Raw genomic sequence first — 20,741 nt, forward strand, 5'->3', positions numbered from 1 at the left:
CTTCTCCACCCATCTCTCCTCTGTGACAGACCGGCTCTTAACTACCATGACGATCTATCACATCTCGCTGTCCCTCCTCTCCATATCTGTTTGTCTGTCTCTCTTCATGCCAAGGAGTATGTTTAGCAATTGATCTGAACTCCATGAAGCAGACTCAAGGTCTTCACAGCAAATCTACATTTTAACCGACTTCGGCTGAAGGAGAAACTCGCTGTCAGACAAAGTTTTGTCACAGTGCGACAAGGTCTGCTCAGCTGTGGGGGCCGACTGTCAGTGTTAATGGTGCAGCTTGGGAGGACTTAAATTATGTTCTGAATGTAAACCCAAGGCACCAAACAGAAGCAAATGACTAGGCTGGATACAGGACTAGCTGTTCCACCGCACTATGTGCTCAGGGACTGTGTCTATGAGCAAGAGCTGGGTTACAGTAGACTATAGTGAGCAAATGAGCCACAGGATAGTATTATAAGACTGATAGTGTTTCTGTGTGGCTGTGGGAGTCAAAAGTTAGATTAGTTTACAGGGCTGCATTTTAATAAACTGAACTATTTTCTTGAGTGAATATTTAGTTGGCCAAAAGAAAATATGCCAGCAAGTATTGACATTTGAGATGCCGGAACAAATGAATTTTTGGGTGTTTTGTTTACAAAAAAAATGTGAACGGATTGAAAACTTAATTAATTTTCTGTCAACAAACTGATTAATCACCCCAATGTTTCAACTTATTAATATTTACCTGAGAGACCGCTCTTTGCTTGATACGTACAGATATATCTGAATACATTTTTGTACTCCACGTCACTAAAACGTCAGTATTCATTAGCAATTAAACTGATCATTATTTTCTCTAGAAATCAATGATGTTTTTGTGTATGCACAAAAGTAAGGAAAAATTTGTGTTTGGAAATTATTTCTTTGTTGTAACAAGCCTGATTATTTCCCTTTTTAAATGGTGCCACATTTGTAGGGAACATGCATTTATGGGTTGCCAAATCTTTCCTGCCAATGGCAAACAGCTTTTCTTTGCTGTTGCTATTGACTCAATTATTGACTTGATTATTGTTTTGAGCTTCTGGTACTCCTAGTGACCATAGGCCCTGCTACAGTGGTTAGTTGGTTTATGCTCCAAGAATTGGCATGCCACATTTGACAAATTTATCACGGGCACAACCACAAAATCAACCAACACATTTCCTGACTTCCTGAGTTTAGTTACTAATCATTTGAATCGATTCATTTGTTTCAATCCACAACAAAACCAGGTATACCAGCATCACATGATCATTATTTTGCAATCGATATAAAACAATAAGAAAATGAATTCACCTGTATTATCTACAGCTTGCAGCAGACAGTATGGATATGGGGATCCAGTCTAACGTTTGGCCCTGTCAGATTGAACATCTTGGCTCACACCAGCTTATGGCTACTATTTTGCAGAGAGGTTGTGGGGTTAAGCTGGTGTACAGACTGTGCATTCTGGAAGGTGGGATATTCATTTCCATGTTGTAGTGGAGGTCATATGGTGCGATGATCACATTAATAATGTAGGACTGAGTCACAGGAGCAGCTAAGCCCCAGGCCAACAGGTCAGCCAAGTCCGGTCAAGTGGAACCAAAGGAGTCTTCAAACATGTGGCCAAGCAGATGTTGTTTTTTTCCTCATATTTTGATATCAGGATGTGCCTGATGGATAGCCAATGCCTGGATAGTCAGTGCTCGCAGACTGAAAATCATCATCAGATGATTGATCAAAAATAGAAATAATGTCTTGCGAGTAACAACAATAGGAAAGATCTCTAGCCTTTGACACAATAAAGGAAGAATGATTTAAGCACACACTAGTGGTACAAATTATTCACTGATGTGTGACATTTGTAGATTCATCTGTTTATACAATTCAGATAGCAGGACAAAGAATGATAAAGCCTGTCCAGTATCATTCATCTTCATTTGTCACGGTGCTAATAAAAACAGAGTGGCTCAAAAAGGTGTTTCAATCCAGGTAAGAAATGGGACATAGGATGTCGGCGTGTTACCAAATATACAGCTTTCACTGGAATCCATTACTCAAAGAGGGTTTATTTTCCATGTTTGCACTTGTTGCTTAATGGACTTTGGAGAGGAAAACAACATTTTGGCCTGCATCCTCCTCAAGGTTGTGAACTCCATTGTGAAGAGGTCACATCCACTCCAAACCACATTCACATTTTCAGATCCTTCTTAACCTTAACCATCTCGTCTCCAAGACAATAACACCGTGTAGAGACACACAATAAGAAAACACATGGATATAAAAAGAATACAGTATATCTCTTCTTTCTTTTCTAAGGTTACTGTCCTCTAAAACTTTTTCCAAGATGTTCATTATGTTTAGCTTGCTTGCTCTCAGAGGTGGGGTTTCCGGCCAGATGGGTGCATAATAGTCTGCTGCGGTCATTTCGACACTTGATTAGTGATTGAGTTTCTGAGTAACACAACCAAGCGAACTGTGCTGATGCAGCAGTAACTTGTTGCCAATTCATAATGCACCCATTTCTGAGCTGAGAGAACAGCAAGGACACCAAACTGTTTTGTGTAGCCCCACCATTCTGTCAGATCAGCTATAGTATTTCCTTTTTCATAATCATAATTTTTATGTTTTTCAAAAACACTGCTTCTCAATCAATGATCTTTCTACGTACGGGTTGGGAATATTTGCTGTAGAACACTCATTCGTCTGTTTAGAGCTGCTTAGATATTCAACTAGGCAAATATACACACATAAGCACACACTGTTAGAAAGCATGGCCATGCATACACAATTATGAGGCTGAAAACACACATTTTAAGCCACAACAGCTGCACATCTGACGTAACGATCTCTCTCCTCTAATAACCTAATTATCAATTCTAGTCCTTTAGGCTTGCTAGCCTAAGGGATTAGGGTTGGGTATTTGCATAGAAATTGGACATTGGACATTGCAAATAAATAAAGTGGCTAATTGTTTGACAAGACAAGAAAGGTAGAGGGCTCAACAACAGACAAAGTCAACTGTCTGTAAACATTCAGTGCACATTTTCCACACAAATTACAACCTGATGAGTCCCATGCTCTCTGTCCTTGCTGCATCAATCACCACTTAAGCTGCTTTTTTTTACCTAAAGACACAGTCAATTTTCATACAGGCATTCAGGCGTGTTAGAGGAGAGAGAGAGAGACAGAGAGAAACAGAGAGAGAGAGAGAGAGAGAGAGAGAGAGAGACAGAGAGAAACAGAGAGAGAGAGAACAGGTGGTGGCAGACAGATAGATAGTGACAGTGTAGGAGGAGGGGGGCAGAGAGATTAACAGAGAAACAGTATAGGTGGGCAACAAGTTCAGAAAGTGAGATTAAGAAATCAGTCAGCAGCACTCACTAAATGGATGCCATCTGCTCCTACTAGGGGAGGTCATCTGGGTAAGGGGAGGAAAGGATGCAGTCCTGCTGGCAGACAAACCAGTAGGTGAACACAGCCAGAGACAGACTGAAGGATGGGGCTTGTAACTGCACAAATCTTTGTGTCTACATCTTCATTTCGTATGACAGAAATGTAAGTAGCATGCTTGTCAAGTGAGGATTAAATAGACAGAATGTGTATTGTTGTACCTGGCAGCAGGGATAAGAGGGGGTTGGCTGGAGAATCTGCCTGCAAGAGAAAGAAAAATGGAGCAGATTAGATGTGAGATACAGTGAGGAAAGATTAAAAAATAAAATAAAAAATATATAAGTGTGTATGTGCATAGGTGAAGGACAGAAGAGGAAGGATATAAAAAAGAATTTTACTCAAGGAACTGCCTAAGGTTTTAAATGATCCAATCCTAAAATACAATGAAAAGTTTATCAGTCAGGAAGTGCAGGATTGACTTTCATATCCCTCACTGAATGAATTGTGTTGTCCTGCAGGATTTCTGCGGGACTGGACGAAGCAGCCTGCAGTGACAGAAAGGATTAGGCCCAGTGCCGATGGCTTCATTTGATTGGCTCTCTCAGTGCAAAGGCCCGTCTATCACCACAAACCGCAAACCTCAAATTCTTTAAAAAAAAAACTGCATAAATATTTAGCTGAGGTTCTTTTCACAGCCAGCATTTGAAAGCAGATTGAAGACATTGCCAGAATGACTTTCACTTTCAGCTTCCTAGAGGCCAGACATGTGACAGAGTATCTTTGTCCAGGAAGGCTCATTTCACAGTACACTGGGGGAGATTACTGTGTCGCCTCTTTCATAATCCTAACAGGATTTTTGCAGATTCAAGGATTTGCTACATTTGATATGAAATGTTGACTGTCTGCCCTTTGCGCTGACACAGGAATGAAAGTACGAGTATGCAACATGAGTTTACATACACATGTATGTTAACTAAGACATGCAATTGAAACAGAAAGATCTACCATCTTTACATTGCATTGTCTTTTTTTCTAGTGTTTGCAGCCCAACATATTTTCAGCTTAAGATGACAAAAAGCAAAGCATTAGGAAGTTGCTCATGTTGCAGATTTTGCCCACTGCCAATGAGATAAGAAAGTAAATCTGTGTTGAATACTGATATGAACTTGATCTTCTTACGTGGATTTGTTTGATCTGTCTGAATTAACAGCTAAATACATACAGTATATGTATATATGTGGCGAGTCTAGTTTCAAATGGTAAAAAAATGGTTGTTGTTTTTTTTTTCATACTGTCACTTTCTGTCTCTCTAGATATAACATTTATCTTACACATTTCTATTTGACATTCGACTCATAGTTGAAGAAAACATCCTCAGGGAGAGGCCATGCTCACATCGGGATCACTTTTCTACAGTGAATTGTCTGCGAGTGTAACATGACTGTTCAAGTCCCCACAGACACTGTCCATTTTTACTGTCTGGCTGTATTCCAGTCAAAGAAATTTATCTCTAGGCCCTTGACCCGTCTCAAGCATAAAATAAAATCCTATTACTTTGATTGACTGGAGTTTCTAATTACACTTTTAGTATGTTACCATACAGTGATTTTGACTGTAGTTTTTGTCACTATGTTTGACTGTTTGTGTGTGTAAGAGGCCTCTGTCAAATATAATCCATGACATGTTTACAATAAGGCAATAATGTTTACAATAAGGCAATAAGTGTTGTGATAGCAGCTCTGTGAGGCTGTTCTTAGATCACAGCAATGCTTTAAACTAAATACTTATATATATTTGGTAACAAATCAAACTATTGGGCAGAGGATTCAGCTGATGTTGCAAAATTTCATTTAGTATTTATCGAGAGTACTTTTTTTTTTTTTTACCATAACTGTCCAATAAAGATTACTGCCATCAGCTTACATAATCAAAAGAGTCCACTTAGAGCAGTTTTCTAACCCGGTACCACCACTAACGCAGCGACAGAGCAGCATACAACGACTGTATATAAACTCCTCACAAGGGAAAAACGACATTAGATTGAATTCACAAAATGCCAGAGCTGATGCTGATGCATTCATGTTCATGAATTATTTAGCCAGTGAGATGATATAAGCTCCTGCTGTTCATCTGTCTGTCGGTCATAAGTAATCACTGAGATAGTACTCACCTATTGTCTGGCTTCTCAAGGCAATGATTTAATAACATACGGTCACTCATGACTCTCCTCAATTTCCAATTAGTGCAGTACAACTCCCAAGTTTCCGCAGTTCATTCCATCTCTGATTCAAATTACAATTCATAATTCAGTCTGTGTTTACCAGAAGGAGTTTATCAGAGAGATAAACAATTAGTGCAACAGTAAAATAAATGAAAATTCCTGAAGCATCAACAGAGTAAGTAGCCAGATAATTCACAGTGCTATGTGGAAGTGCCATACTAATTGTCACTGCAATGGACTCTTTAATTCCTATTAAACCGTAATTAAGAATCTACATTTGAGACGCAGCATCCAAAAGGCTAAGCCGCAACCCATGCATATGGGAATAGGCTAAACTAATTAAGTCAGAATCATTTTGCACAAGCAGAAATAATGTTGCATTCATTTAACCTAAATGCATAAATCAATGCTGTCAGGCCCGATGCCCTTCATATGAAGAATTCCTGTTGTTCCTGTAGTTAACTGTATCATCAAATAGGCTATTTGTACTATTAACACTATTGAATGAAAGCAAGCATGTATCCTCAAGGTCTCAACATGAGTATTGGAGGCTTTTTGTATTGGATTTATATAATTTTTAATAGATATGAATAGATGTGTTTTTTTTTTGTTGTTAATATGGTCCGAGACTGATTTCAATGAAATAGGATGTTCTTTACCATCATCCTATACTAGCCAAGGATCGCAGCAATTGTTCAGACGAGGAGAGGCAATTTTTAAGTTCAGATGTTGAATTTAAGCTAAACTAAAAGAAAAACACAGCTGAGTAAAGGAGTGCAAGTGTACGCCATTTATCATACAATAGCAGGACAGCTACAGGGAAAGCATCTTATTTACACACTCCTCAAGTGTTCTCAATGGCATGTCTAATTTTCTCTGAACAGGATTGTTGCTTTCAGCCTTTAGCATTTGTATTCACAAAAATTTGCCTCCTTTCATGGAAAATACTTCTCATTACTTCTCAAAAATTGCAATTGAAGCCCACAGAAACATTTAAAACACATCTCTGTGTTGCTTTCGCTTGTGTAATTATACGTAACAAAGAACATTAGTTACTTTTTCTTTTTTTGTCAGGGAAATCCTCGTCTCACACTTAAACCTCAACTAAATGTGACAATTTGCCCATTGTATTGTTGTGATCTCCTCTCTGGTCCTTTCTGAAAAAATATCCATAGATCAACTACAATACATAAAACTCAGCTGCAGGTGTTTTAACGAGGACCAGGAGGAGAGCACATTAGCCTCTCTATGCCTGTCCCTATTGGAATTGATTGTCTTTTTATTGGTGTATAAAACACAAAATGCTTCTGTCCTCAAGTGGATGTCCGATATGCACCAGGTCAGATCCGCCTTTGGAAAACCATCCAGAAAAGAAAGAAAGCAAAGAAAGCAAGCAAGAAAGAAAGATTATAGTTTGGTGATTGCTAAGATTTGCTAAGTTGCTAACCTACGACACATTGCTGGTATTAGAAAACAAATGCTGAAGATTCATGTTCTTGTTTTATTTATCTTATTTATTTTGTAATCAGCAGGCGCAGATAAAATTCCTTCTGGACACAGTTGGATAAACCAACAAACAATCAGACAATGAAATGTGTGACATGAGTGAGTGACTGAGCGTCACAGGCAAGTTGCAGTTTCATCTGAGTTTCATGTGCCATTGCTCTGGACTGGACACAACAACCAATCAGAGAAGGGAAATGGGATACATGTGACTTTTCAAATCACAACCAGTGGCTCTCCTCTGTCAGTCATCGTAATAAAAAAAGAATCCATAAAATAAACGGTTGTGATTGGCCTGGCCAGATTCAGGATGTGTAGAATTCAGTTCAAGCATCTGCTGGAGCAAATTAAATATCATGAGTTATAAATAAGCCAGAAGGCTTATTGTGTATATGTCGTTAATGACCTAAAAGTTGCATCAACACCTCTCTGACTATATGATAAACTGAATTAGACTTTACTGGCTTGTATCTGATGTAGCCATCTGGTAACATTAAAGACTGATTGGCTGACTGGTTGATTGGTTGGTTATGTGATTCAGTGATTGATCAACCTATGACTTCACGTCACTTCTGAACACCTGATCACACTGGAAGTGAAACTATTCAGCAATGCTGCTGTCTGACATGCAGTGTCCCACCAAGCTAATGATAGATCTGCTAAAATGCAGGCCTGGGAGGATAATAAATAAAAGGTCATTCTTCCTGGACCCTGTTCTCCTGAGCCTCTGCTAACTGGGACTCTGGAGCAGAGCAGGTATGTGGCGCTCTGACCTCTGCTGCCAGAGGAAACGTTGGCATCTGGCCACAGTGGCTGCGGGGTTATCGTAGATCGTCTGGCCACATCACTATTCTCATCCACCCACTATCACCGTGTCCACCAGAGTCTCAACAAACTACCGAGTGCAGTAGTCATAGCAACGGGCAGGCCTGCCGATGCCCTTGGGGATCATTTCTTGACAGAATTCCTCGCTGTCCTCTCTCAGCAAAAGGTCGGCCCCTCAGTTGAATCTCTGTTTATCTTTGTGGACGTGTAAGCCTCAGTGTCCCCCAGCTACGTTCCATGCTCTCCCTTGTGTTCTGTTCCTCCTCGACACTTATCGAATGCCAAAATTTTTAATTAGGTGAAAACTTAAAAGCTGCGGTATCCACAGAATCCACAGGACAGAGACAGACGAGGACATATTCTTTCAGTTTCCAATGTGATGTTGGTGGCACTACACGACTTCTGCTGTATTTCAGTTTTCCTATTTTATATTGATATCTACAAGAAGACTTGGGGACTATCAGACTACAGCACAGTCTCTGTGAATAACATACTGTCTTCTTGCTTGAGGTTCCAAATCTTGAGAGGTGCTGGCATTCTTAATGACACACACCTGAACAATGACGCTCACTCAGTCACTGGCACCTCCTTGAAGATCCAACAGAATGGGTATCCTCCCAGCAACTGGAGAGGGAGACAGATGGTGGAAAGAGCAAGAGACATTAGAGGGACAGAAAGGAGAAGAATAAAATGGGAAGAGACACGCACTGTCAGAATCCATGGGGAGAATCAACGTAGAAAATAATCATTCTCTATCAAAAACGTGTAATCCTTTTTAGAGGCAGAACCAGCTGCTGCAGCATCATTTGTCACCGCTGTGCACCTTTGATACAGATAGATGATCCTTTGTAAGTCAGATGAATGTTAAATACAGATTTTTTTTATTCCAAACTAATCTTTTTAAATGATTAGTATAATTGAATTTCAAAGCACACGTAGTGTAATGGATTTTTGGTCATGGACTGAGCTCAATATGAAACCTATCTTCAATATATCAACCCTCATCTGATACCATGACACAAGGTAGAGATCAGTAATGCATCACTGGAATTGTAAATGAGCCATGCTCCCCAATAAGCCACTGTTATCAGAAACAACAAGTGACAAGAATATGAATCTGAACTATTGACTAATGTGACTCAGCCTCCTGTTACTGACAGTTTGTACTCTGACTGTGGCACTCAAAAAAGGTATTTGCTCTCAACAGTGTATTGCTGCATAATAATCCCTCACAGTACTGTCATGCTCTTTATCCGTCTCTCTCTGTTTTAGGCCATCTGCGCCATTAACATCACAATCAGTGTCTCATCTTTAGTCAGCAATCACAGTCCTAGATCACAGATATGAGCATAAATATCAGGCTCTTTTTCCCCCGTCACACAATCATTTCCATCCATTTTTCTTTCAGTCACTTTAGTGCCACAAACACAAACCCACGTGTCGCGTACACACTCTCACAGTCTTTCAGTAATCTTGCTTTCACTGCCTCCCACACAGGCATCTGTAAAAGAGCATGTGTGGTTTGCAGCAGTGGCATGGTCCACACTGGGAGAGGTTGGTGAATTCAGAGATCTTAATGTGTTACATACTCTGTGTGTTATTGTTAAGTCCTCCATAATTGCAGTTTCTCTGAAGGGAGCCCTCAAATGTCAAATGTTATTAGCAAATACATGCCTACATTTTTACTTCCATCCTGAGCATCTTTCAATATAGACATTTGAGGAGCCAAATGCAATTTGTTGACAGTGCAAGATGATTATTATCTCATAATTATGTCATATTTAGCAGCATTTTAAGATGGGCTCAGACAAAATGCTACAAATTAGTATTTTGACTATGAGGAAAGCAGAGTATCTTATTTCTTTGCTTGCATCCCTTTGTCTCCTCCTTTCTCTTGTGCAGGTGAATGATTGCGAAACAGAGAGCAGCCTTTGCAGTGCAATCCTGTCCCATGCTGCTCCCTCCTCTCAGGGGATGGCCAAGGTCCAGGATGGACACACGAACGCATGTGACAGGTACATGGTGCTCTGCGAGACCTTGAGACTCCTGTATTTTAAAAATACACGTGTAATTCATATTCTTTATTTATGACTGTGTCTGTGTGTGTGTGTGTGCTCTACAGCTTTGCAATGTTAGAGGAGAGCCAGGATGGTATGGACAGTGGTACCCTAAGTCCTGCCTCAGCTCGACAGGTCACCATCCAGCGCCACCCAACTCAAGGCTTCGGCTTTATTGCAGGCAGCCAGAGGCCTGTCATTGTACGCTCCGTCTCTGCTGGTTAGTGTGTGTGTGTGTGTATGGGAGAAAGAGAGAGCATACAGGAAGAGTGATGGCACTTTAAGTATATCCTAAGATGAATCAAATTAAACTTTCCACTTTACTGTATGTATATGATTTTGTATGCTGGCGGTGTGTCTTATCTGCAGACGGCCCTTCCTTTGGCAAGCTTCTCCCTGGAGACCAGATCTTGGCCATTAACGAGGAGACGGTGAGCGACGCGCCCCGAGAGAGAGTCATAGACCTTGTAAGGTAACATCCTTTACTGTCCCAGGAGGGAGGGAGAGGGAGGGGGAGGGTACAGGCCAGGTGACCACCAACACGGGCAGGAGGACATGGGTAAAGGGGGTGGATGAAAAGGAACAAACTGGTTCTTCTTAATGCCGGTGATGCGTTACATCAACACAAACCTGTGGATGAGTCAGTCCTTTTGCAGCTGAAGGGCAGCAAGGAAATGGCAGATAAAAACTCGGAGAAGCTCTCCAAATACCATGCTGTCCGTGGCGTTATCTAACCCACTTCACTCTCTGTTGTCTCTCCATAGACGCTGCAAAGACACTATAGTTCTCACTGTGCTGCAGCCCCATCAGGTAGTATAATGGGACACTCACGCTCTTTCATGTTCCTCTCCCTTAGGATTTCTCTTACTCTTCATCAGTTCTTTACACTTCTCCTGCCACGCTGAATCACACAAAAACACCACACAGTATTCTTGTCGTAACAGCGCACACTAATACAGTGCAGACATACAGCAAATTAGTATTCATGGCCATGCTTACACAACATGATTTCTTTTTCAGAGCAGCCTCATGTGGCCACATAAACATCTACATGAGACATATTAAATACATTTTGTGTGCATGTTGAGAAAATGTACAATATATGTAACCAATTTACTGAACTGGATATTTTTAGAAGATTAAATTATAATATGAAAATGTGAATAGATTTTCTGCCTGGGTTTTTTTATGCAGTAGTTCTACAGGATTTAGCTGATGTGTTGGTTTGAAGAACATTATTTATTGTGCTCAGACCAACCACCACCACCACCGTTTAAAAATATTTAAACTTTTAGTAGGTGGGTTGCATGTTGAACGTGGGTTTTCAGTTGTCGCATTGCAGCAACATTAACCGGCTCTCCAAGACACATCTCTTTAGTACTCACAGTGACAGGGGCTTTTCTCTCATTTACGTTTGTTCTTTCAAGCTGATTTAAGAGTTTCTGTCTCTCTCTCTCTCTTCTCATCTTCAGTCACCTAAGTCTGCCTTCATAAGTGCAGCCAAAAAGGCCCGCCTGCGAACCAACCCGCCTAAAGTGCGCTTTTCAGAGCAAGTGTCCATCAGCGACCCAGACTCAGTAAGTTCAACTAGTGGTGTCTCTCTGTGACACGTGTGCACAAACACATGCTGTTGCCCTGTCCCTCCCTCTCCGTCTGAACCTTTCTTTTGTTTGATCAGCAGCTGCAAAAAGCTTCATGTATCCGCTCTCCGTCCTCTTATTACAGTCTGAGCTTCTCTGCTGTGTGTGTATGTGTGAGCCTTTGGTCTAGTGGTTTGGCCTTGAATAAATTACTTTCCAGACTTATCTGAATTCTGAACATATTTTCACAGGCATTAAAACATCTCAAAAAACAGCCACAGCATTTTTAGAAATACTGTAATAAGGTTGCGACCAATCTTATCTGGTTTCACGTGTCAGAGCTATCATATTCTCTAGTTTCTTATCTGACTAATCAACATCTACAAGCTACAAATATCCCTGATGTGGCTTGGATTACATTATTACATGCTGTGCAATTAATACCTGCTGTGTGGCATATGTGTGAGGAAAGAGACTGTGCATAAATTAATTACCAGGGGGTGAGGGAGGTCAGAAAAGGGGGAAGCTATTGTAATTATAATTTTTGCTAAAAGGAGGGATGTCTAACTTTTAATATGTCTTTTTTTTTTTATTTCAGAGATTTCAAAGATCAAAAGAGTTCCATCAAAAAGATAATTTTCATCTGTACCACAGAGGTGTATTTTGCCATATGCAGAGAATATGGAGAGGGTTAAAAATACTGCGATGTACAAGCCCACCACAGACATGTCATCTGTTCCTGGTTCACTTTTTTGAAAGCTATCATAACAGTTTATTAAGCTCTTTATTCACAAATACAAAGTGGCTGTATTTTAACAATTGTATTATGTCTAGAGGAATATATTATTTTGAGATAGATTCAGGGTAGAGGGTATTGCAAAGTAAGTAAGAGTAAGTAAGTAAAGGGTCCAAAGAAAACATTTATTACACAACATAATTCATGTTCTATTTTCCATTTACCTGAACTTAATGAGGTAGAACACAGAGTGTTAGGCAGACAGCTCAAGCTCAGTTTTCATTACAGATGATTTTACCATCCACTCCAACCTGGCAGTACTAGTGGTCAACATCACGGCAAGCCAGACGTTTATATTATCAGACCTAAAGTAGGACTTAAAGTGAGAAATATTACCACAAACCAGCAAAGAGCCTCAGATCCATTAACGGCTAAAGCAATACTGCAGAAGATGTGGATCTCCTCTCTGTATCATTTAATCTTCATCCCTGTTTCTTACTTATTATTTTAAAACTGACTGAACACACAGCACTGTTAAAGCAGAGATGGGAGCGAGATGCTATGATTGGTAATGATCAATGTTCTAGCCACGAACCCCCAACCCATGGAAAGACGTTTCTAAATCTGTCTCCAGTGATGAGGAACCACAAGCTGTTATTGATCATCAGAAGGCTTATCAGTGTTGACCACCTAGCCTGCTGTTTATTGGGAGAAAGAGAGGGGGGTTGAGATAAGGCCATGGCATTGAGATGCAGTTTTCCTCTTATAACACTTTCCCTGCATGTGACAAATCGACTCCAGCTCAGTCAAGCCAACAAGAACAAAGGCTTGTAATGGGAAGTGCTAAACCTGTCTGTGGTGTCTCTTCACTGGTTCACCCTCACTTTAATGCTGCAGTATGGAGAAAGATCTGTTCACTCATAACTCAGGGTTTTGTGGCCTCCAATCTGCAAAGAAAAACAGCTTGCTGATGTTTCTGAATACTTAAATTCACCCAAAAAAACAGACTGCCGGGCATCTGCTGTGGACACAGCCCTCCATTTCAACTAAATGCATTTTCTGAGATATACTGTTGCAATAAATCCACATCCCTTTGCTGTCATGAGCAATGTCTGCCTACCGTAATACGCTTATACAAATCACATCAGATGAAAAAAAATAAAGGAATACAGGAAACAGATAAGGATTGCTTTTGTTTGAGCCCAAAACTAAAGAGAATTTCATTTGGACCGCAAGGTTGTTTTCCCCCTGCATCCTTGTCACATTAAAACAGCTATGTCTCTTTTATTATTTTAGTCACTTCTTTCTCTCTGATCACAACTGTGGTTCTTTGAAACCACATAATGAGAACTGAGTCATTTTCTCAAAAAGCCCCTCAGTAAGATAGATATAAAAAAAATAAAAAAAGGAAAGGGAGAGTCCCATCACTTCAACTGTGTATCATAACTTTTCTTCTAAAGAGTGCTTGGAGTAAAAGCAGTAACCTTGAATCAGGCCTCTCCTCTTATGCCTCCACTCACGAAAACTCTGTGGTGAATACTTTCCATCCCACCATCCAATTTTCTTTGCGTGGCATACATATTGAATGGATAGACCAGATAAATTGAATAAGCCCCTCTTTGATCCTGATACAATGCATGGGGTGGGCATCCCGAGGCAGAGTGATACTCCCTCTGTCTGTTCAACTTAAGTATCTCTGCATTGTTCACATAAGACATTGTGTCTTAACTCTCCTCCTAAAGGACCTCCTCCCTTTTCACTACCTCTTTTTGTCTCAATAACAAAGTGCGGACCTACCATTATAGCTGACTGTGTTTGTGCTGTACAAATAATTCCTGATTATCTCTTTGCCACATTCTCACACATACCATCTTCTTTTCTTCTCTTCTTTCTCCCTCAATCTCTCCCAGACGATGCTCAAGGACGACTCCTTGCTACTCATACCAAATGTGTTGAAGGTGTTCTTGGAGAATGGACAGATTAAGTCCTTTACGTTTGATAGCCGTACCACTGTTAGGGTATGTATCCACTACAACTGTGCAGATGTGTAAAGTAACTGAATTTCAACAACATCTTCATTTTTAATTAAAGGAGCTATAACAAATTTTCATATAACGGATTAATGGCTCAAATAAAGTGTAACGGTCATTCCTAAAACCCACAGGTAATTGTCACCTAACTCTGCAATTTCCCCTCTATGCAGCATTTTAGTGCCATCTTTACTGCCTTTGTTCACTTTCACTGGTCTCATAAGTGGCTTTTCCAGCATCTGTTTTCCGCACCAACTAGCAGACAGAGAAAGTCAGCAACTAACTTGTGAACATAGCGGAGCGTTTAGCAACTAAGAAGCCAAATATATTTCCCAGGAGCGTAAGATAAATAGAAACACAGCTGAATGATAACTTTGCTCCGTGCAACACACAACTTTAAAAAGTGATAATATGCCATGATTGTGTTTACAGATTGATGCAGTGCCCCCAAGTGACCAAAAAAAAATCATCTATTATAGGTTTAACATTAAGCCTATCTAATCATTAATACATAGTTTGTATTAGTTATTACTTTGATGATTGAAAATAAATATGAAAAAAAGAGCTTTATTTTCTTTCTTCACCGTATCAGTTTTTGGAGTTCTCAGTAATTTCATTTAAGTCCATAAGGCAACGAATGGATTCAGTCAGACAGAGGTCATGTCTGTCTGTATGTCAGCCTCTAAGATGAGTCTGACATCTCCGGGCAGACTCATTAAATGGACTCTATTAGATTTCACAAATATCTCTTCTGCTCATGGAGGGAGAGTGAGGGAGAAAAGAAAACCACAGCAGCACTTTAAAGGGGAGACGGAGGAAGCTCACCGCTGTCAGCCTAATTAAATAGAATTTCAGCATAATAAGAAGACCTGGATCAATAAAACAATACCGTAGATTAAATCAATGATACAATAGGATGCCCAGTTGTATGCCCATTAGATTGTCTGTCAACTAAAGAAGCTTTCCTGCAGTATTTTAGGCTCCAATCGAGTCCTCGGTTGATTGTTTAGCTTCCCCAGGCGTCATTTATGCAAACCACACAGGTCAATGTTGAAACTGCTTATCCCTGTTTTTCAGAGGCAGCAGCTGATTAGGTTACATCAACGAGTGTCAATTAAGTTGTTTATGGAGAGCAAACCATTAGTGTATATACAGTACTTTACAGCTTTAATGAGCCTCCATACTGAGACTCACAGATAAACTACAGTAACATCATCATGGTATCGCTACAACAGGATCCCTTTGCCTCTAATACATTAAAGGGGCAAAGAAAACCTCAGGCATAGCCCACGGAGAGATAGGGTAAATTGTGAATTTTCCCTCAGTCAGTCTTCTCTGTACATTTTAGTAACAGGATATGAGAAAAAGCAGTACATCATTCAGATACTGATCTGCACACAAGGAATGCACATCCTGACATGCAGATGTTATTTTCTTAAATAGGATGCACTCACTATGCAGAATAAAGTATATATCTATGGAAGTTCTTCATAGCGCAAAATGGCAAATCATATCAAAGAAAATAGACTAAACAGATCTCAATGATATCAATTTGACAAACTACCCTATCCAAACACGGAGTAAATTCAGAGGGAAAAATAGCCTCCATACATCATTTTTTAGTTTGTGTGTGATAGAAGGTATTCTCACTGTGGAAATGTATTTCAAGCTTTAATCTGTTTCCATCTCTCTTCTTCCAGGATGTGATCTCCTCCCTGCAGGACCGCCTCTCACTGCGCTACATTGAGCACTTTGCATTGGTGCTGGAGGCAGGTGGTCTGGACCAGAATCAGAGGCTGCATCTGCTGCAGGACAACCAGCCTCTGACACATGTAGGACATTGAAGACAGCTAAATGGATATAAGATGCATGCAAAAAAGTGTTTTGATTAATGGATATGTATGTGGAATTAGCCTTATAAAAGTAGTTACAGCAACCCAGGGCTAGTATCAAAATATAATATGACAAATTACTAAAATGAGACCTGAAAAGAACTGTGATTTGCATTTATACTCACAGTTTTAGTGTTTCCTCACTTGGACAAAACTTAATCTGTAGATACTTACTATAGCATTGCAACCATCCTGCAAGTGCATCTAGAATGCACTCAGACTAGCCTGTTCATCGATATATATTGATACAGTGATATGTGTGACTATTTCCAAAGATGTAGTTGGTTATCTAACTGATACTGTTGTGTTCTCTCAGGTGGTGCACAGAACATATTTCCAAGGGATGAAGTGTCTGTTCCGCATCTGCTTCTTCCCCAAGGACCCTGCAGACCTGCTAAGAAGGGACCCCGCCGCATTTGAGTACCTCTATATACAGGTAAAGTGCTGGATTAAAAGTGGGATTTTAAAAGGTGTCATTCAATCTCGTGATACTGTTGGAAAGCTCTCTCCTCAAAGAGCCATGGATGCCAAGAGGTAGCCACTGATTAGAAGTTCTAATAGGCAGCTAGTTTTATTCACTGTTTGTATTAGACAAAGGTAAACTGACTAATTTTGCATACACCGGAGTAAGGCTTCAGACACAACGGTGCCATTGTGAGCTCTCCAAAAATGCTTTCACATTAACTGCAGATATCTGACAGCCTTGTGAATTTGAAAACATTTCATCATGTCCTAACAGAGTCGCAATGACGTCATCAAAGAGCGCTTTGGTATGGACTGGAAATCTGACATTACGTTACGATTGGCTGCTCTCCATATCTACATCACTGTGTCCTCTGCACGGCCCAATCAGAAGATCTCTCTCAAGCATGTCGAGTAAGTCCACAAACTAAATTAGCTTTCTAATGAATTAATGAGAAATTATAGACAAAAAAACTAATATATGGCATAGCTCATTTACAATTCGGTGTAGCATATACCAGTAAGTCCCACGCTGAAGTTTGTTCATTCAGTAATGTCCAAATGATTAATAATTAATCCCAGTGGTATTAAACAGTCACAATTACTCAAGGATCATTTTCTCTAGGTCGTTATGAGACAAAGAAATCCACTGCTTTGTGAAATTACATCTCCCCCCCCCCAATTTGCTCATTTATTCTTCAAAATCTCAACCTAGCAAGTAATTAGCTTCTGCCATCACAACCACAGAAGCAGAACAGACCTACTGTGCTTGTAATAGCCTCAGGGTGGCCATGTCAAGCTAGGAGTTGTAGGGGAAAAGCTCATTGTGTGCTCACTCTTCCCTTGGGATGAAACTCTTTTGTCTTGTCTGTTGGGACATCGTCTCTGGATTTCAGTAACTACTCCACTGTTGTTTTTCTCTTCTGTGTATACCTCTGCCAACTTTTCCTTTGCTGTCTCTCACAGAAAAGAGTGGGGACTAGAGCCTTTCCTTCCCCTCACTCTGCTTCCAACAGTCAAGGAGAAGAATGTCTGTAAGAGCCTGTCTCAGTTGCTGAAGACCTACCAGCACCCACCACCATCGGGCAACAAGGTTTCTCCATATAAAATATTTTGACACTATTTGTAAATTGTAACCGTTTCGGTGACTGAAACGGATGATTTTGCTGCCTTTGGTCACAATCCAATATGCCACATTTATAAACACTGGCACTACAAAAATACCTCTTGCCAAACTGCCATATTTTTGATTACTATTAACATTTCAATCTTAACACGTTGCTGTCTCTTTAGAGAAGATTTTAATTTATTGTATTCAATGGTTCTGTCTGCTTGATAACTAGTCATTTATTTATCTTAGAACAAGGCCTTCATCCCTATAGATGTAACTGTTGCATAAGACTTTATGATCAACATCTGTGGCTCAACAGTGACCCCAGGAGGACTTAGGAAGCGCTGTAGGAGGATTCCTCTTTCAAAAATGAGTGTTTGTTGTTAATCATTCTGTTGACAGGTCCCTCCTCTCCAAGGAAAGCTGCAATACATGCGTGTACTCAACGACCTCCCACCTTTTGGCGGAATACTGTTCCACACTGTTGGACTGGTAATATATTTTTTATATTTTATCTTTCTGTTTATACATGTATACATGTGTATCTCCTACTTAATGCCTTGCTTCGTTTATTTTCCTTATTTCTTTGAAGATGTGTATGTAGTCACAAAGGGAGAATACTTTTTCGGGGTACTGATTTAACATTTAAAAGAAACTGCCTAAACAGTATTTATAGTTTATAGTCATAAACCTGCTGTGTTCTTATACAGGATGACAAACAATCAGCTACAACACTACTGGTAGGTCCTCGACATGGCATTAGCCATGTGATTGACCTGAAAAACAACCTCACAACAGTTCTGGCTGAGTTCAGTAGGGTTGCCAAGATCCAGCTCTACCGAGAGACCCAAGGAGTGGCTCGTGTGGAGGTGACAATCCATGAGGCCAAGGTAATGCGACATTAAATATACATACAATTAAATATATCAATAATGACATATAATTTTGCAACAGGTTAAATATGAATATATTTTCCAGTTTAACTTTGCAATTAATAAACTTATTGAGGACAAAAACTTTTAACAGTTTCATACATTTTTAAAATTCATGAGGTCATTACAAAATGAGCAGGCAATGCTTATTGCCTGTCCCCTAAATAGTCTCCTAATTCCCCTCCCTACAACCCTCTGCAGCCTTTGGTCCTACTCATGGAATGGCCTGATGCCAGTAACTTTGCATGCCTCATCTCTGGCTACTACAAGCTGTTTGTAGACCCGAAACGGACCATCTACTTCCGGGCCCCTGGTCAGTCTCAGCTGACCAAGGCAGGTATGTTAGAAGTCTTCTTGACTTTTAAAACATGGTATGATTAGGCAATATGTTTAAGATTTATAGAAAAATTCATATCAAACATGTATAGTAGTATACAGTATATTTCTTTCAACATCATATTAGACTGCATGTCAGGCAATATTTGGCAATCTTCATTAAATGTTCAGTCTACATGGACATTGAGCTGCTTCTTCATTGGCTGAAACCATTACCCTGTGGTAACCAGGTTATCCTGGAACTACCATCCCATGGCGCCCTCTACTGTCTGTTCTCTCATCTCAATCTTTACTCATTGGAATGGGATACTCCATGTTTCTTATAATAACATTATGGATTTTAACAGTGAGTTGTACTTTCTGCTATATTCATACACATTTATTGTTCAAACATATAAAGATCCCCTGCCATTTGCTGTCTCAACATGTAGTGCACATAAAAGAAGGATCATCATACCATTACATTCCACCAGAATTTAACCATCCAACCTCAAACAAACTTCAACTTTCAACATCCATCTCTGAAATAACAAATAATCCCCATGTGACCACCAGCTGTCGCCTCTGCTTTCCCATCAGGAGCTTCTCTATCCCCACTAGTCCTTAACACCTCAAACTCTCCACTGCTCTGACAATTCTATCCTCAGATTACAGAAGCTCCCACCATGCCCACCCACGTTCTGGGGTAACCGGCTTGCCAAGTGGAGGGCGGCGAGGAGACGAGAGGGAAAGCTTACACAGGGAGTCAGGGTCTGCAAGAGCCCTAGTTCCGGCAGAGCCTCAGCATCTAGGCCTGTGTCATGTCCACCTTCGAGAACAACAACAATTTCAAGAGCTCCAAATACGTGCCGAAGCTGAACTCGACATTAATGAGAACTTTATTTCCCAGGAGCCCCCTGGGCGGCCCCGCACCAAGTCAGACCCCACCCAGCAGAGTACAGAAGAAATAGCTGGGGTTTTGGAGAGCCCAGCAGTGGAGAATGCAGGATTCCGAATCCGAGCTCAAACAATGGGCCAGTCCCAGAAAACCACAAGATACTTCTGTGACTCCTGCAAAGCCAGACACAGGGCAGAGGGTCTTACGACAGCATTGAGCAGTAGTGGCAGCTCGGGCAAACATTGCTCCAGTGCTTGTGCCTCCCGAGATGGAGGCGCTGTTGACCTCATGGCCCTACCGCCTCCAGGAAATGAAGATGAGGATGAGGCAGATGGTGGAGGAGAGAAGCTGCAACCACCACCACCTGCTATTGCTGCCCCACCACCTGGTTTCAGGGACAACAGTTCAGATGAGGATGACACAAAAAGAGGGAGGAAAGTTCGAGCCAGTGCCAGCCCTGGGGTTGCATCTGGGAAGCTGGCCCAAGCCAAGGAAGATGTACCTGTGACACTGATTGATAATGTTGCCACGAGAACAGTCCGAGATCATGCCCAGGAGCTTGATGATGCTCTGGTGTCCACCTTACAGGCACTAGAGGCTTTGGCAGCCTCAGAGGACTACCCCCATCACCCGCAACAGCCAACACAGACTGCAGGTCAACAGCCTCAGTCATGCCACGGCCCACATCTCACACAAAAAATTAACACTAATACTGATTCAATTTAATGTTATTTTTTAAGTAAATATTACACAGTACATTTGCAGTGCATCATT

The 20,741-nt window shown here is 40.6% G+C and overlaps 1 protein-coding gene and 1 long non-coding RNA gene across 5 annotated transcripts in view; one reads left to right on the forward strand and one right to left on the reverse strand.

Annotated features, from left to right (window-relative positions):
• frmpd3 (FERM and PDZ domain containing 3) overlaps window positions 1-20,741 on the forward strand; it is a 79,278-nt gene that overhangs the window by 53,450 nt on the left and 5,087 nt on the right. The window contains exons 3-16 of one of the 4 annotated variants that reach the window (XM_019272540.2): window positions 9,857-9,969; window positions 10,077-10,231; window positions 10,381-10,483; window positions 10,776-10,821; window positions 11,484-11,588; window positions 14,238-14,345; window positions 16,058-16,189; window positions 16,566-16,685; window positions 16,989-17,125; window positions 17,678-17,804; window positions 18,225-18,314; window positions 18,533-18,712; window positions 18,923-19,091; window positions 19,738-20,622. In XM_019272540.2, coding sequence (XP_019128085.1) covers window positions 9,929-9,969; window positions 10,077-10,231; window positions 10,381-10,483; window positions 10,776-10,821; window positions 11,484-11,588; window positions 14,238-14,345; window positions 16,058-16,189; window positions 16,566-16,685; window positions 16,989-17,125; window positions 17,678-17,804; window positions 18,225-18,314; window positions 18,533-18,712; window positions 18,923-19,091; window positions 19,738-20,622 — 2,398 coding nt within the window. In that variant the 5' untranslated portion in view covers window positions 9,857-9,928. Of the gene's footprint in view, window positions 1-9,856; window positions 9,970-10,076; window positions 10,232-10,380; window positions 10,484-10,775; window positions 11,589-14,237; window positions 14,346-16,057; window positions 16,190-16,565; window positions 16,686-16,988; window positions 17,126-17,677; window positions 17,805-18,224; window positions 18,315-18,532; window positions 18,713-18,922; window positions 19,092-19,737; window positions 20,623-20,741 lie in introns of those variants that run through there. The other 3 variants (XM_019272541.2, XM_019272543.2, XM_027281320.1) reach the window with 3 other exon arrangements.
• LOC109141599 (uncharacterized) overlaps window positions 1-20,741 on the reverse strand; it is an 81,068-nt gene that overhangs the window by 52,760 nt on the left and 7,567 nt on the right. The window contains exons 3-5 of the long non-coding RNA XR_003462735.1: window positions 8,508-8,578; window positions 3,627-3,666; window positions 3,397-3,461 (exon numbers count right to left, since the gene is read on the reverse strand). This is a non-coding gene — a long non-coding RNA (uncharacterized LOC109141599). The remainder of the gene's footprint in view (window positions 1-3,396; window positions 3,462-3,626; window positions 3,667-8,507; window positions 8,579-20,741) is intronic.

Source organism: Larimichthys crocea, chromosome I (genome assembly GCF_000972845.2).
Source record: "Larimichthys crocea isolate SSNF chromosome I, L_crocea_2.0, whole genome shotgun sequence".
NCBI classification, from domain to species: Eukaryota; Metazoa; Chordata; class Actinopteri; family Sciaenidae; genus Larimichthys; species Larimichthys crocea.